We start from the raw sequence: 17280 nt of genomic DNA on the forward strand, positions 1-17280 counted from the left end.
CTTCATTCTTTTCTTGAGGGAGTGGGGTTGGGGTTGGGGGTGTTCTGGTAAGGGTTTCTCATGTAACAAAGCCCTGGCTGTAGTGGAACTTGCTTAAGGTCAGTCTGCCTCTGTCACCAAGCCCAGCTTCTGTTCATTCTTTTCAATGGACCAAAAAATGTTTGCCCATGGAGGGTCCTATCATCAAAGGTCATACCATAGATGTCTACTCCCTCAAATAAACAGTTTATTTGTTTAAAAAAAAAAACACTGCATTTTTTAAAACTAAAAGATAAGGTTGATAATTCTTTTCAAGAACATTTGGAAAATTGAAATTACTAAATCTTATTATTTAAAAATCTTAATATTTTTGAATTAAAATATAAAAGGATCATAGTAGTTGGTTTGACAGCACCTGATTTGCAGGCCTATAATTTGATTTTAACTATATAATTTATATTGAGATTAATAGGCATTTCAATAAATAGCTATCTTAATCGTTTACTATTTACATTTAAAAGATTTTTCAAACTTCTATGTCCTATAACATTTAGCTTCATACAAAATCAGTAACTGAATTTGTACATTTAACCATTTTGTGTATATTTTTACTTAGACACTTTTAATTGAAACATTTAATTGTTTTAGATTATCATACTTGAGTACTCTCTTGACATCATTTCCATGCTTCCCTCTTCCCCTACAACTCCTCCTATGACACCCTAACCCTCTCAAATTCATGACATCTTTGTTATTTTTACACACACACACACACACACACACACACACACACACACACACACCATGTTAACAATGATCTTGCAAAATCAAGTACTTGTAATGGTGAAATTGGCAACCAGTAAAACCATCCTTTGCTAAGTTATCATAAGTATATACTTAGTATAAAAGAGAAGGTGATGTAGCTTGTCATAAGAGTCCCTAACTTGAATGATCCTGAGTGTGACCAATGAAAATGGAAAGAGCTGTAACAATCAAGGCAAAGGCAACTGGTAAAAAGCAAGCACACAGCTCAATAGAAAGACTAGGGAGGAAAAAACATGGATGCACAAATGCATGGTCATTTCATGTTTGCTAAATGTAAAAAGGCAACTAAATGGAGAAAATGTAATCTTTTCTACAAAATGGTTGCTCAAAATGTTCAGACATCTACATAAAAAAACTGCCTTTTACTTCAGGGTTGGCAAAGGTTTCTGAAATTCAAAACCAAAATACCATGACTGATAAAAACAATAATGCTGGCCAGAACAGCTACCGGCCAGGAGGAGTAGAGCAATACTTGATCTGTGTCGAGAACACATAAAGAGCTTAAACCCAACCTCTGTGTACCGAAGACCAAGTAAGCAAAATGGCCATCCATGTAATCAAAAAATACTTTCAAGTCATATCTGATAGTGGCCTAGGCAGTCTGTGGGGCATTCTCTTGATTACTGGGTGGGAGTACCCAGCTCTAGAGAGGTCTGACCTGGACCAAGCAAGTGGATAGTGGCTGCATGCACCTTTAATTCCAGCACTCTAAAGGCAGGGGCAGATGGATCTCTCTGGGTTTGAGGTCAAGGCTGCACTACAAAGCGAGTTTCAGGGTTACTGAAACTCTGTCTCAACAGCAACTACAACAAGCAAGTTGAACAAGTCACGGGAAGCAAGCTAGTAAGCAGCATTCCTCTGAGGTCCCTGTTGCAGGTTCTAGGTTTCTGCCTCAGAGTACCAGATGAACTGTGTGTTATCAGTTGTTTCCTCCCAAGTTGTTTTTGGTCATGGTGTTTGTCACAGAAATAGAAAGGAAAGTACAGAAACATTAATCAATCAATCAAACAAACAAACAAACAAAATGCAGATGACAAGCACATCAAACATATTCAATATGACTGGCTATGTGGTTCAGCAGTCACCATTTCCTACTATACAGACAGACTCTGGGCTCAACCCCCAGAATCACTGGGACACTTAAGAATAGAGAATGAAGTGTGCACTAGTTATCTATCATTGTGGCAAAATATCTGACAAGAATCACCTTACTAGGAGGAGGATTGAGTTATTTTAGTCGATGGCATAAGAAAGGATACAGGCTAGCATAGTAGGAATTGCATGGTGATCGGAGTATAATGCAGCCAGTAGTCTTTTCAGTCAGGAAGTGGAGAGAGACCATGTACTCCACAAGACTATAGAAATAATACTATCCATGGGGAGGGTCTTCTCTCCTCAGTTAAACCTATCCACAGATATGCCTCATATTGTCTCTTAGATGATTCCAAATCCAGACAACTCAGCAATAAAAGACTGATCATTACAAGGTGCTCAGCATTAATATACAGAGAAATACAAACTAAAGGAGTCAAAATGAGATACTACTAGACATCTATTAGAATAGCTAAACTCAACAATTAAAACCAATAATATCAAGAATTGTGGAGAAGACTGACTCATACATTGCTGGTGAGAAGGCATATCCAGTCAGCCATGCCCTATACAATTAACAACTAGCATAAAACCCACTGTCATTCTGTTCCTATTTAACCATGAAAAGTTATGTTCATACAAAACTATATACTAACGTGGATTTATTCATACTCAACAAAAACTGTAAACAACCTAAATGTACCATGAATTAACTATTATACACTCATACAGTGGAGTGGAATTTAGCAATAAGCAGTAATTAGATATCAATATAAACAACATTATAGAGAAGTCTCAAATGCATTTATCTAAGCATATGAAGTCAGTCTCAAAAAGCTAAGTATTACACAAATCCATTTATAAGACAGTCCAGAAAAGGTCAAAGTTTAAAACGAGAGATCAGTGGCTCAATAAGGGGGCAGAATTGACCACAAAGAGATTTGAAGGAAAGTTTTAAGGTTATAGAGTAATTCTGCATTTTTTTAAAGATTTATTCATTTATTATATATAAGTACACTGTAGCTGTCTTCAGATACACCAGAGGAGGGAGTCGGATCTCTTTACAGATGGTTGTGAGCCACCATGTGGTTGCTGGGAATTGAACTCATGACCTCTGGAAGAGCAGTCGGGTGCTCTCAACCACTGAGCCATCTCTCCAGCCTGTAATTCTACATTTTAAGTGGGATATTAGTTATGTAACTATGTCAAAACTGAGAACTGTATACTAGATGAATATGAATTTACTGTTACATAAATTATACCAATAAAAATTATACTTCTCAATATCAAAAAAGATAACGGTATTAAGAAAAATAAACGTAATACATAAAATGCTACCAACATGATAGTCAAGCAATCTAAAACTATTTTATGTCTCATAGAGACCTGATGCAGACGCTACAAGCACAATGTAAGTATTAAGCACAATGAAACAACTGAAAGTTATTTCAGCTTTACGAATTAAAAGTTAAGATACATATTATTGAAATGATTTTTCTTTAGTGAGACAGAAAAACTGCATGAAAACTTCATTTGAATAATTAACTATCACAATGTATAGATTCAAATCCTCATGAAATAATCAGGAGTAAGTGTTCAGGAACATAATTTTCCCACATCCACTTGTCAATTGCTCAGAAATAACCGTATGTGAGGCATACACCATTTAAGTAGGAGAGCCATCAGTAGTCAGCTTTGCTTAACAGAAGAAAAAAGGCAAATTTAAGGAGCCATACTTAGCAGATAAAGCATGACTTGGTGTCATTAGCCCAATAGTATTTTAATTAATTTTATTTTTTTGAGACAAGGTTTTCTACATAGCCCTGGCCATCTTGCAACCTGTTCTGTAAAACAGGCTGAGCTGTGCTACAGCACACACAGCTAATGCCTTACGGCTTTTGTTTGTGTGTGTGTGAGGGTTCCTGCAAAGGCTAGAAGAGATTATCAGATCCTTTGGAGATGGAGTTACATACAGACAGTTGTGAGCAACCAAACATGGTACCATGAACTAAACTTGAGTCTTTTTGAAGAACAGGCACTATTTCCTACTGAGCCTTGTCTCCAGCTCCTAGCCTAACTTTAAATACATAAACACTATGGTTTATAACACAGGTTGGGTTTCTTCCCCATTTCTTCCCCAGAAAAGCAAAAGACCAGTATGATTTCAAAGCTCTTATTTCCACTAGGTTTATTAATTATCTGACCTGACTGTCTGCCATGTTTATGTTGTACATGCTTCAAATGAACAGCTGTCTTTCAAGAATGTGCCCTTGGGGTTGGGGATTTAGCTCAGTGGTAGAGCGCTTGCCTGGCAGACGTAAGGCCCTGGGTTCGGTCCCCAGCTCCGAAAAAAAGGGAAAAAAAAAAGAATGTGCCCTCTTCCCAATATACATACCAACCTGCTAAGTAGCTAAGGATAATTTCGAACCTCTGACTGCCAGGTTTTCACAGATGAGAGTGTCATGTGATTCTGGGGCTAGAAGGGGGTTTCCTGCATGCTACAACCAAGCATTCCATCAACTGAGCCATGTCCTAAGCCCTCTTTCAAGATTTTAGTAGGAATATAACTTATTATTAAGCCCCAAGCATACAAATATGCATATACAATCAGTTTATAATTTAATATATAATCTTTTATCTGATCATTCAAAATTCTAAGCAAAAGAACCACTTAATTTTCAGAGATTAAAAATAACAACTATACAAGAAATAACCAAAGGATATGTGAAAAAGTAATCACGTTCACTTCTGACCTTAATGAAGAATTTATTATAAATCTAATTTTAAACAAACGAATATAGAAAAAAATTCCCCTTTCTTTTGGCTTCCTGACATCTGGCTTTCCTCTATTGTTTTCAAAGCTGCCAGTATCCTGAATTATAACCCAGATTATTTACTGCCGCAGACACTCACCCTGTGAAGCGTCACTGTGTGCTGTTCCCATATAGCTGTTTCCTCCATTGCTGTGCTCTGATAAAGGAAAAGAAAACAAAGCGTTACCTTTAAAAGAAAAAAATAAGTTTTTAATAAAGTGAAAGAAGGCATTCTGGAAACAATTCAGTACAATAAAACACCAAGACTTACACTGCTAATATTAAAAATATTCTGGAAACCAGTTAATAACTTTGAAAGGGTTGTTTGTTTTTAAGAAATAGGAAACCACACACACAGGAACTCCCTTTGTTTTAACTTAATTTGGACAGATGCCACTCTACACTTAACACAGCAGAAACAAGTTAAAGCTAGCAAATTCAGCAACTTTATGCTTAACATCAAACAGACAAGAATAAAAGTTGCAACAGTTTTAAATTATCCAAGTGGACATTTAAGAGCATTTTTCATGTTGCATTCAGCAAGAAAAGGTAAAATACCTCTGAACTCAGTATTTGTAAATACATGTTCCCGAAAAGGATTTAGACCTCTTATAGGTTTAAAGTCACAAGCAATACTAGTCTATTCAGTTTCAGTTTTATGTCAGAATTACTTCCTCTAACTTCACGTTCATACAGAAAAAGGCTTTTGTTACGCATATCATAAACATGCATCTAAAAAAATTAAAACAAAACTCTCAAGGCCCCAATCCCCCTAGAACCATAAACAATCAATGTTAAGTTTCAGTGTAGATCCTAGCCAGACCACGGGGTAGCTGAACTTTATCTCCTACCATTAATCTCTCATGGAAATAATAAGATGACCTGAAAGTTAAACATTACAAATTTAAAAACAAATTTCCTTTGTATTTGGGTAAATTGCTCTTGGTAGTTTAAAGTAACATAGTCTCTCTTAACATTACTTTTAATAAATGTATTATTATGCCTAATATGGATTTCTTTCTAAAATTTTTTCTTTCAGGGTGGTGAAGTGACTGTGGCATGGCGTATTCAGATCCTCCTTCATCACCTAGCACTGTAACTGTCTTTCATCAGTACACTCTGTCTCTGTTACATGGTTATCAGTAGCATCACAAGACTATGCACATCAAGGTGCCACAGGCCTATTTCTCTTTTCCCAGAGCAACTTTAATTGAAGATTAATGCCACTTTAGAAAATGAACTGCTATAAAGAAAGCCTGCTTCCCTAAATTCAAAGCAACTAGATTGACTTTCCTCCCAAATGAATAAGGGACGAGAGAGAAAGGACCTCTGTGTTCATTCCCATAGATAAAAACTGCCAACTCCACCAGCTTTTGTTTCAACCTTCCAATCATGAGCAGCAAAACTTTCTTTTAATGAGACTTGCCTGGAAATAAAACTTTTTTTTTTAACACAAACTAACCAGATTTTGAAACACAGAAAGACAGACAGACAGACAGACAGGCTTGGGGGGAGGAAGGGGAAGGGAGGGAGTGGGACGAAGGGAGGGAGGAAACTGCATAAAGCCTCCTCCGTCCATGTGCAACACTGACAGTGAGGGCAGATGCACTAAACATGCACAGTTCCATAACTGCCAGTCTGCAATGCCAGCTGACACTGACAATGGGAACTGCTTGCATAGCTCTAAACTGTTTCTTTCTGGATCCACTTTGTTAACTAGTAGCGATGCTTCACTGACTTCTCAATCCCTTCCCCATCAGTCCACACTGTAAGTGATCTGATAACTGGTACTTTACTTGGTTACTACCTATGAAAGCATGTGGTTCTCCACAAGGTTGTGATGATCATGTAGTTTACATTGTTGGGCAAAGGAAAACAGTTTACAGAAGAGCTTGGGTATTGTCAGAAATCTAATTTTGTTTAAGCCAAAGTAGAGAGGGTGTTGAAAGGATATGGAAAAGGTCCACATTGATCAGCCTGACATAAAGGGGCTGTGGGTAGTATTTCTCATCAGATGTTTTATCTTTTTCTTCTTTTTCTACTCATAATAAACTGGCAACATATCTTATACTACATTCACATTCCACTGTTAAAGTTTCAAATATTTGCTTCTAGTCGGACTTTTGTTTTAAAGGTTTTGTTTATTAAAATATGAAAATGATGATTATTGAGTATGAACTGGCTCCTTTAGCAGAGGGTGGACATTCTCTGGAAGAATCCCTACAATGAAGACTCTGAGTTAGGGAGATTTACTCTTGCTGCTAGTCTTTTCCTACTGTTTTACAATGCTCATCTACTGCTATGCAAATAAATTTAAGGGTGAACTTAAGTTTTCATGCTATAAACTTATAAATCCACATAAAGGCCTTTGTCAAACCACCATCAGTCCCACTCTAAAACTGTTTAGGCTTGTAGGAAACTAGGGAACAGGACATTAGTCTACTAAACATAGTGACTCTGCTTCTAGTATTCTCTATTAACTATACAATATATACAGAAAATGAGCTAGCCCAGAAATAAGACCAGCACCCAAATTGGTTAATATCTTAGCTTTCCTACCTATAAGATCAGGAAATTAGACTAAATTATCTCAAGGAAAAAGGTCTTCCCAGTTCCAAAGGTCAATTTATTAAAGTGTACTAAAGAATAGGTCACATATTCAATAATTAGCATCAAAAGTGACTGCAATTCATGGTTGCTGTATTAGTTTTGCACACACTTCTAAGTCTGCATCAACTGACTAGAATCATAATTTCTAAAGAAGCAAAAAGCTGTATTTCAGAATCTGCCAAGAGTTTGTTTGGTTTCTTTGTTCTAAGCTCCAGCTGGCAAACACACTACTCAGATCACCAAATCTGAAGGGCTTCCTGCCAACTCTAGATCCTAATTCTAGGCAGTTTCATCATCCTTTAGACCAATTACAAACCAAATGGGAGAAAGACCGGAGAGCTGAACTGACAAGAAAGCTCATTTTCCTATGTCTGAGTAGTACATGACATGTGTTGTGATGTGCTGTTGAGAACTTTAAACTAAAACAGTGCAATCAGAATTCATTCTCGAGACTGTAAATGGAAGGCAAATTTAAGGCAGAAAGATCAGCTAAAGGAAAGTTAGCATGAGAAGGAGGGAACTCTGGGCAGGGTAGTGGTGATGCATGCCTTTAACATTAACACTGGGGAAACAGAGGCAGGCAGCTATATCTCTTGAGTTCAAGGATAGCCTGGTCTACAGAGTGAGTTCCAGGACAGTCAAGGCTATACAAAGAAACTCTGTCTTAAAAAGTCAAAACAAAATATAACAAAACACAAGGCAGCTCTGAAAGGGCAGGCTACAGTTACAAATGTGGTCTCAGACATGCTTGCTTAAACTGTGGAACTGAGGATTTACATGTTTGAAGATCAAGACTGAGACCTAGATAGTGTAGATCTGTATCTAAGAGCAATCAATCAACAAGACTCAAGAACTGAAACCAAGATCTAGTTATAAAGGACTAGGAAGACTCTACAGGCTACAACTACTCTAGGGAAGGAAGGACCAAGTGCACCTGAACAGTTGCCAGTGAAAATGCATGAAAACCAACAGAGCTAATACAAAACATTTACTGTCCAGAGTACACCAAAATACAAGAACATCTCCTAATCCGAGACTGATATTCTTTTTTATCTAACATCACAAAAGAACAACATTCCTGAGTTTTAGAAATGCTAGATCCTTAAGTAATCAATGTATGCCTAGAAAATTACCGTTAAAGCACCCTGAACTGTTCTACATGGCTCCCAGCCTCCATTAGGAAAATCAAGTCCTCCTGCTATTTCTGGGAGCAACTCTGGTCCTGACATCGTCTGTTCCCAGTTTCCCTAGAGTGCTAAGGTTTAGTTTTGTTGTTGTTGGTTTTTATCGTTTTACTGTTTTTATGTTGTTTTTTTGGAGTTTTTTGTGTTTTATTTTTGTTGTTGTTGGCTTTTATTCTATCTAAAGAGGAACACAACACTACTTCTTGGTGTGAGGCTGAGTGAGGAACTAAGAATACAGGGATGGACCCTGATCTGTGAATTTTCAAATACACCATGTCAAACTCTAACCACTGTCCTAGAAGTAAAGCACAAAGATGGGAAATACAATGTGTGTTCAAAGATAACAGATGGCATACAGTGGCAATTATCTAAGGGTACCACTTCAGTTCTCCAGAAATGCCAAGAGGTAGTACAAGAAGGTCAACCTGAAGTTCAATGTTATGAGGGTCTCAAGAGACTCCCGCAGCAGCCAGGGACTCAACAACTCACAAATACAAGAAGAAAAAAAACAAACAACAAAAAACCCACCTCATTAAATGTAAGAATTCAAGTAGTTATTAATAAGCATGCACTGAGTACAGAATAGAAACCATGTAGTAAGTGAGCACAAATGTTACACATGTGTGAGGACACTGACACTTGCAGGGGAAATACCCATCTCTATGAATATAGTATTTCAGAGCTTAAAGAAAATTATGTAGAAAAATAAAATGTCAATTTTGTAAAAAGAAATCATTTATATGTTGGTAGGAAAAGGGCTGGCTTTAGAACCATATATTTAAAGTTTTGTATTTGTCAAAGTGAACAAACATATATAAACCTTATAACCCACAAAATAACAAGAGTTTTAAATTAAGCAGATGAAACTACTTTACCCTGTTAAATGTCAAGACAGAGTCACCCTTATACATGGACACAGAAGTTGGAAGAAACTCCTAGATACTGGTTAAGATTCAATTTGAAAATTAACTTACATACATATGATCTATTTAATGTACTGTTAAAAAATACTTCAAAACATTTCATGTGAGTCCAACAACTGGAGCAGGGGGTGTCCCTAAAGCTGCTGTCTCTCTGTGCAATCTGCTCCCCTAACTGGACTGCTTCATCTGGCCTCTATGGGAGAGGATGCACCTTATCCTGCAGATATTTGATGTTCCAGGATGGGGGGAATATGGGAGGGTAGGGTGGACCATGCTCTCAGAGGAGGAGATGGGGGAAGGGTCTGTGTGAGGGGGGACCAGGAATGGATCAGCAATGGGGATGTAAAATTAATAAATAAATTAATGGGGGGGAGTATGCCAAATTTTAGAAAAGAACTTCAAAATAACAAAATTTGATGATAAAGGCTGTAATGGAATTGGTAAAAGTAAATCAAATATAAATTGTTCATCTGTCTTTAAAAACCATTGGAACACTTCATTATAGTACTTTGAAAAACAGGTACTTTTTTTTCTGTTACTAAGTACTTATTCTGTCTTTCTTACAAACAGTAACAGTGGATAACCAAACAGTTTAGCTATCCCAGCTAATATATCACACACACAAAACATTTAAACACCATCATCTGGGGACACCTAGTGAATTAAGAAATCTAGGCAAACATTCAGAAAGAAAGAGGGAGGAGGAGGAGGAGGAGAAGAGGGGGAGAGAAAGGGTAAAAGAAGAAGAAATTACAAAAATCTTTTTTTTTTCCAGAGCTGAGGACCGAACCCAGGGCCTTCTGAGCTAAATCCCCGACCCCTACAAAAATCTTAGAATCTGATACGACTTTAAAGCCAAGTCTGGTAATCTAGGCCTCTGATTTCAGGGAAGGCATGAAGAACAAGAGTTCAAGGTACATGGAGAGTTTAAGAGCAGCCTGGACTACATGAGACCATGTTGGAGGATGAAAAAGGGAGGAATGAGGGAAGGAAAGATCTTACAAAGAAATGTTATGTGGTATTAGACTCATAAAGTGGTATCTGTACTAAAATGAGAATAACATAGAAGATTCATCATAATTTCTATTTGAAATGTTTACCACTTAAAAAAAAAAAAAAAAAGACAACTTGAGGGCTAGAGAGATGGCTCAGTGGTTAAGAGCACTGACTGCTCTTCCAGAGGTCCTGAGTTCAATTCCCAGCAACCACACGGTGGCTCACAACCATCTGTAATGGGACCTGATGCCCTCCTCTGTAGTGTCTGAAGACAGCTACAGTGTTCTCATATACATAAAATTAAAAAAAAGACAACTTGAAATAATTAATATGAGAAAACGCAAACTTGGAGTGCTGCTACCATGATCTAAGCACTAAGAAAATGTTCCTGCCCCAATTACTTCAGCAGCTGCCTTCTTTTAGGAACACAAAAAGTATAGGAAGTCTTAGAGATAATCAAGTATCTTACAGGAGCACTTTAAAAGATTATCTAATACAATATAACAATAAAGAATAAATTAACTCTTTATCAAACAGCCAGCTTCAAGTGGTGGAATGATACATAGCATAGGGATCTTAACCCTGCTGAGTTCTGATCAAGTACAACCTCTTGAGGAAAAAGGAAACCAATGCCAGATGAGGGATGGATGGATGTGGAAAACATCCCAGGTAAAGGAAACACCCTAATCAAAAGCCCCATCCCTAGCAGGAAGTGTCTCAACTCAGTCAAAAGATCTGAATTTATTAAGCGCTATGATATGATATTATATTAAGCCCTGCAATAGCCAGTCACAATCAGTATGGCCATGCTTCTCTTCCTGGGAGACACAGATGATCCAAACATTTCACAGCCTGATAACACAATCATGGGCTTAAATAAGTACTACCTGGAAAGAAAACCAGTGCCCTGAGAGGCACAAAGAGAAAGCTGGGGAGAAGGGCATGGCAGAACTGAAGAAGGACTGGAGGAGACACCTCGAAGGTTAACTAAACATGCTTACAGCTCTTTCAAAGGATTGGAGTTTGACTCCCAACACCCATATCGAGTAGCTCACAACCGCCTGTAACTTCAGCTCTAGGAGATCTAATACCCTCTTCTGGTCTCGCATGCATGCACGCTTTAATAAATGAGAAAAGCAAAGCAAAGTTTGCCAACAGAGGGAAAAATATAAAAAAGATGAGATCATTCAAGTAGACAACAGTCAAATATCCCAGTAACAGTTTACTATTACCAATTCTGATCTTCTACAATCTAAAGCCAATACAGAAATTTTTAGAATGAGTGAATGTTTGTGTATGTTTTGGAAGAAGTGGAAGAACTAATCATAACACTAAGATTCTGATAAATTACTTTTAAGATTCAGAGAACTAGGGGCTGGGGATTTAGCTCAGTGGTAGAGCGCTTACCTAGGAAGCGCAAGGCCCTGGGTTCGGTCCCCAGCTCCGAAAAAAAAGAACCAAAAAAAAAAAAAAAAAAAAAGATTCAGAGAACTATGGAATAAAAGGCAGGAGGAATTTAAGAGCCAAAGGAGGCACACTCGGAAATGCTGTCTCTGGGTTCTTAAACTCACAGCAGCTCTGATGATTTACACAGGACCAAGCATGGCTGGAGAGGGGCTCATGAAGCTCTATTTCTAGCTGAGGTGCTATTGGTTGCTGAAGGATGGTAAGTTATTTCCTTGAGACACCCTGTCAAATGCCCCCCAAACCTATGTGCATTTAGGCAGCACTAATTAGACATAATGCATGGGGGAGAGGGGCAGAAGGCAGGGAGATTGAGCTGACTCTGATCAAGATACATTCTATACATATGGGATTGTTGAAGAATAAAAAGATTATTTGTTTCAGAAAAACAGGGGCTAAGATATTCTTTAGAAGGCTACTATAGTACTCCAAAAAGAATTTGTACAGGGGTTGGGGATTTAGCTCAGTGGTAGAGCGCTTGCCTAGGAAGCGCAAGGCCCTGGGTTCGATCCCCAGCTCCAAAAAAAAAAAAAAAAAAAGAATTTGTACAAACGTATGCTACACTGGTGAAGAGAGGAGAGAGTAAGTGGTAGAAGGAACAGGTAGGATACATGAAAAGATCAGAGGCGCTCAACTGGTTAAAACCTCAAAGACTGCTAATCAAACACTGACCACTAAGTGGATATCCAAACTGAATCTATACCCCTGGATTTATAATGTGAAACATTTAATGCTAACGTAAGATAGTTTTCTTAAGGATCTGAAGAGCCCAAGCACTGTCTCTGAAATTAAGTAATCTGCTGTTGAATCTATCTACAGACTGAACTTTGTATAGAATAAGCTCAAGCAAAATCTGTATATACCTTCCCCAATATTAAAATGTTTTAAAGAGATATGTGTCAACGTGATTCACTACATGCTTGCCTGTTCATGTACGAGTACCAAAGCTGGGTACTGCTTGCATTTCTAGTCCTGCTCCCTTTTAAATAGGTGACACAGCAGCTAATGGTAGACAGATCCCCAAAAATTCAAAACCTAGACCCTAAACTCAGAAACTAAAAGATCCTTACAACTACTCAATGACTACGTCTTTTTTTAAGCCTTTATATCTGTACAGAATCTGGCCTGGTAACAGCAGGTATGCAGTGTTTACACAGGTATTCACTTTATATACATTTTCTTTATGCACTTTTACACATTAATACTAAGTTTTACAGTAAGAAGGTAGGCAAAATTAATTGAGCTTTCTAGTTTTAAGCCAAGGTATGTGTCAATAAACACAATTAAAACCAGTTTTGAAAAACTGGAAGATCTGGCTTTCCTAACCCCAGGAAAAGAACCAGCTGGGTCTACAGTAGCTGTTTCCTTCACTGCAGCTTCTTCCAACAAATACCATGCTTCCAGTTTTCATGACTCATGTGACTTGTCCAGTCTACTCACCCAATCTATTAGCATGTTTGTCTGATGCTCATTTAGAATATAAGAACATTAAAATGTACACATACTTGATTCATAATCAGATATGGCCACAGCAAATGAATGAACCCTGAGTCCTTCACCTGTAAAAGAGAATAGTAGTACCTAACAGAACTGTAAAGATCAAATGGCACTGGCTGGAGAGATGGCTCAGCAGTTACGAGCACTGACTGCTCTTCCAGAGGTCCTGAGTTCAGTTCCCAGCAACTGCATGGAGGCTCACAACCATCTGTAATGGAATCTGATGTCTTCTTCTGGTGTGTCTGAAGACAGCTACAGTGTACTCATAAACATAAAATAAATAAATAAATCTTAAAAAAAAAGTTTGAGGTCTGCCTGGACTGTACAGTGACACCTTGTTGCATGCGGAGAAGAAAAAGGGCTACTCCAGGTTAGGAGTGGAGGGACCTGCCTGCAATCCAAGCACTTGGGAGCTGATACAGGAGGATCACTGTATTTTGCCAAAGCAGCTAAATGTAAAGTTTTAGAGATCTGTGGTAGGATACAAAAGAAAATAATAAAATTATAAAGTACCACAGAAGGCGAGACAAACACGGTCTTTTGGGGTAGGAGACTGTGGCTGTGGCAATGGCACATGCAGGACAGCACTTATCACACTCAGAGTCTTAGCTGCTGTCACAATCACTGTCACAACACTCACCGGGACAGAGACAGGGACAGACACACTTACTGCTTGGGCTCCAACACTTCACCACAGTGCCTAGTAGTAATAGATGTACAACAAGGGTCCGCTGAATAAAAAGTTTTAAAATCCAGACTGTTGGATTTTACAGCATGTTAGACCCTCCCTAACCGTAAATAGTAACAGGAAACACAGAGCTTGTCTTCCATGTCAATACAGCCACAGAAGTGCACGTGAGCAAACTCTACCTTATTTCTGAGATATCAAATTTGCACAAAACATTTCCACAGATTTATCCAGACTCAATGCTTTAAAAAATTAACAAAGAAAAAATCTAGAAACCGTGTTAGATGTAATTTAGCAACTCCTTAACCCTACAACCCCCCCCAAAAAAATCCATATTTATTTATTGTTATTGTTTTAGGGTTTGTTTCATTTTGTTTTTAATTTATTCATCTTATTTTATGTGTGAGTGTCTTGCCTATGTGTGCACATACCGCAAGCATGCTTGGTACCCACAGAGGTCAGAAGAGGGCATCAAATCCTCTGGCACTGGTGTTGTAGATGACTGTGGCCACCAAGTCGGTGCTACAAATCAAATTTGGGCCACTACAGAAGCAAAAAGTGTCCTTAGCCACTGAGCAATCTCTCCAGTCCTTGTGGATTTATTTATTTACTGAGAATGTAACTGTAATTGCATCCCAAAGACCATGTTTCTCTTGCCTTCTGTGGTATTTTTCTTTATAATCTTATCACTTACTTCTGCATCCTACCAACATGTCTAAAACTTTATCTGTGGCTGCTGTGGTTAAACACTGTTGGTGCTCTTGCTCTATCAATCTGCCAAGGAAGCAGACTGCAGGAATGCACCTCCACTCCTACCCTGGTGTCGCTTTCCTTCTCAGCGTCACTGTGTAGCTGTGCACACACTGATTCTGAGCTTCTATCTGTATGTGGTGCATGGACTTGAGCACTCTGGTGCGCTAAGTATGTAGAGGCCAATGATGACATCGGTTATCTTCCTCTATCATTCTCTACCTTACTGCCTTGAGATGGTGTCTCTACTGAGACAAAAACTGGCTGTTTAGGCAAGGCTGGATGGCCAGGGAGGTCTCAGGATTTACCTATCTGGGCTCCTGACTGCTGAAGTTACAGGCAAGATAGTCTGGAACTCCTTCGCTAGTAAGGAACACAGATGAGCATAACCTTGAGCTACTGATTCTCAGGCCTCCACTTCCCCAGACTAGAATTACAGGCATGCACTTTATGCAGTGCTAGGGACTGAGCACTGGCCCTTGTGCATGCTGGACAAGCAAGCTCTGTACCAGCTAAGAGATATACCCAGCCCAAAACTCTTCGGTTTCTACCTAATGAATTACAAGTTTTAAAACTCATCATTATACTATAGAGCAGCTGTATATTACAAACTATAAACTTCTAAAGAACATAGAGCTAAAACAAAATGTACTCAGTGTTCCCATTAATTACTCATTCTTGGTATCCTTCTAAATTCTAGAACTAGAAGATTTACTTACAAATTTAACATATATTCAGTCATCTGAAATTGTTTTAAAAGATGATGACAGTAGCTTAAACTAATAATAGCAGTACTCAGCAGTGGGGAGGGGAGACAAAGGAAGAACTGAATTCAAGGCTAACCTCAGCTACACAGTCTGAGACCATGCTTGGTTTTATGAGACTGCATCTCAAAAACAGTACTCAAAACAAAAACTTTTTTTAACAGTAGCACCAATATCAAAACAGTAAAAACTCCTAAAATAACCAAGAAAATGAATGTTTTTTTTACTTCTGAGACATCATCTCTCTGTAGTCCTGGCTGTCCTGAACTGACTCTGTAGACCAGGTTGGCCTCAAACTTACAAAGACCTGTATGCCTCTGCCTCCCTGCCAAAAATGAAAACTTTTAACTTAGCAATTTACTCTATTTTTAAAAAATAAAAGGTTTTTAGCAAATTGAAACAAATTTGCTACCCATAGAAAATATTACCTCTACTTTGACTTTTCTGTGTGTCAATTTACCTCCTAGTATTCCGTCAGCCAAGTTCTTGTTCTGACACCTTGTTCTGACAGAGAACTAAAAATGCACATGTGACAAAATGTAATAAAACGTTCTTCCCCTGTACCCCACAGTTAAGACTTAGTATAATACATTACAAATACAACAACTCAAGCCCTATTTATACCACACCAGTGGTGTGTTTTACGTACAAACTGTGGCACTGTTGGCTTTATCTTGAACTGCACAGCCAATCACTCGAAATCCAATTATTCTTCAAGTTATAAATCCAATCCATCTTCAAGTTATAAAGCGAAACTCCTGACTCATTCCCTTCATACCTACCAAGCTTCTCTTCTCAGTCATTATTAAGAATTTATCTGCTTAAGAAGAAATGGAAATAAAGCCCCTGGCTGGCCCATAAAGGAGCAACCTGAAGCCACTCTTCTCTGCAATAAATAAATTAAGCAATGCTCTAGGTCAAGGATAGCAAAAGGCCTATTTTTATTGCTGGCTTAAAATGAAAATGCTATTCAAAAACAGCAAGTTGGACTAAGTGTGAACCTTGATAAACTATTCTATCTCTATCTCTTCCCACCAGATTAAATAGTGCCAAGCTTACAAGGTGACTGTTGTTTGTTTTTTGTTTGTTTGGATATTGCCTTTCAAAGTTCAGAGTTGAAAAAAACATGCTAATCAAACATTTCATGAAAATCATTCTAAATAAAAGTTGTCTTTTAATTTTTATTGACATTTGATACAAATTCTGGCTAACAAGTTAGTTAGCAGGGCTGCTCCTCCCACACCTCCTGCCCAATGCTTGTCACCAGTACTGGGCTGCTCAGTGGGGACTTGGCAGTGAGTGTGGAGGCATGCTCTGGAGGTCTGGGATGGTCTACAGCTAGACACAGGAGGATGCACACCACGGGAACTTAAAGCTGGGCTTCTGTCTTTCAGGAGACTAAATTATTAACACATCACAGCTAGATCAAGAAAGAAAATGGCATTTCCAACAATTTCATCAAGTCTATTATTTTAAAAGATATCTCCCAAAAAAAGATTTTAAAAGTTATTTTTCCTTAAAAACATTTCTCAAACAGCACTATGATCTTTTTTATTTTTTTTTTAAGATTTATTTATTACATGTATGTGAGTACCCTGTTACTGTCTTCAGACACACCAGAAGAGGGCATCAGATCCCATTACAGATGGTTGTGAGCCACCATGTGGTTACTGGGAATTGAACTCAGGACCTCTG

At 38.1% G+C, this 17280-nt stretch overlaps 1 protein-coding gene across 25 annotated transcripts in view; it reads right to left on the reverse strand.

Annotated features, from left to right (window-relative positions):
* The window catches only part of Tjp1 (tight junction protein 1), a 244817-nt gene that overhangs the window by 60153 nt on the left and 167384 nt on the right, over positions 1–17280 (reverse strand). For all 25 annotated transcript variants that reach the window (XM_087655268.1, XM_087655266.1, XM_087655264.1 and 22 more), the window contains one exon: positions 4810–4866. In XM_087655268.1, the coding sequence (XP_087511394.1) occupies positions 4810–4866 (57 nt within the window). The remainder of the gene's footprint in view (positions 1–4809; positions 4867–17280) is intronic.

Source organism: Rattus norvegicus, chromosome 1, assembly GCF_021556685.1.
Source record: "Rattus norvegicus strain SHRSP/BbbUtx chromosome 1, alternate assembly SHRSP_T2T, whole genome shotgun sequence".
NCBI lineage: Eukaryota > Metazoa > Chordata > Mammalia > Rodentia > Muridae > Rattus > Rattus norvegicus.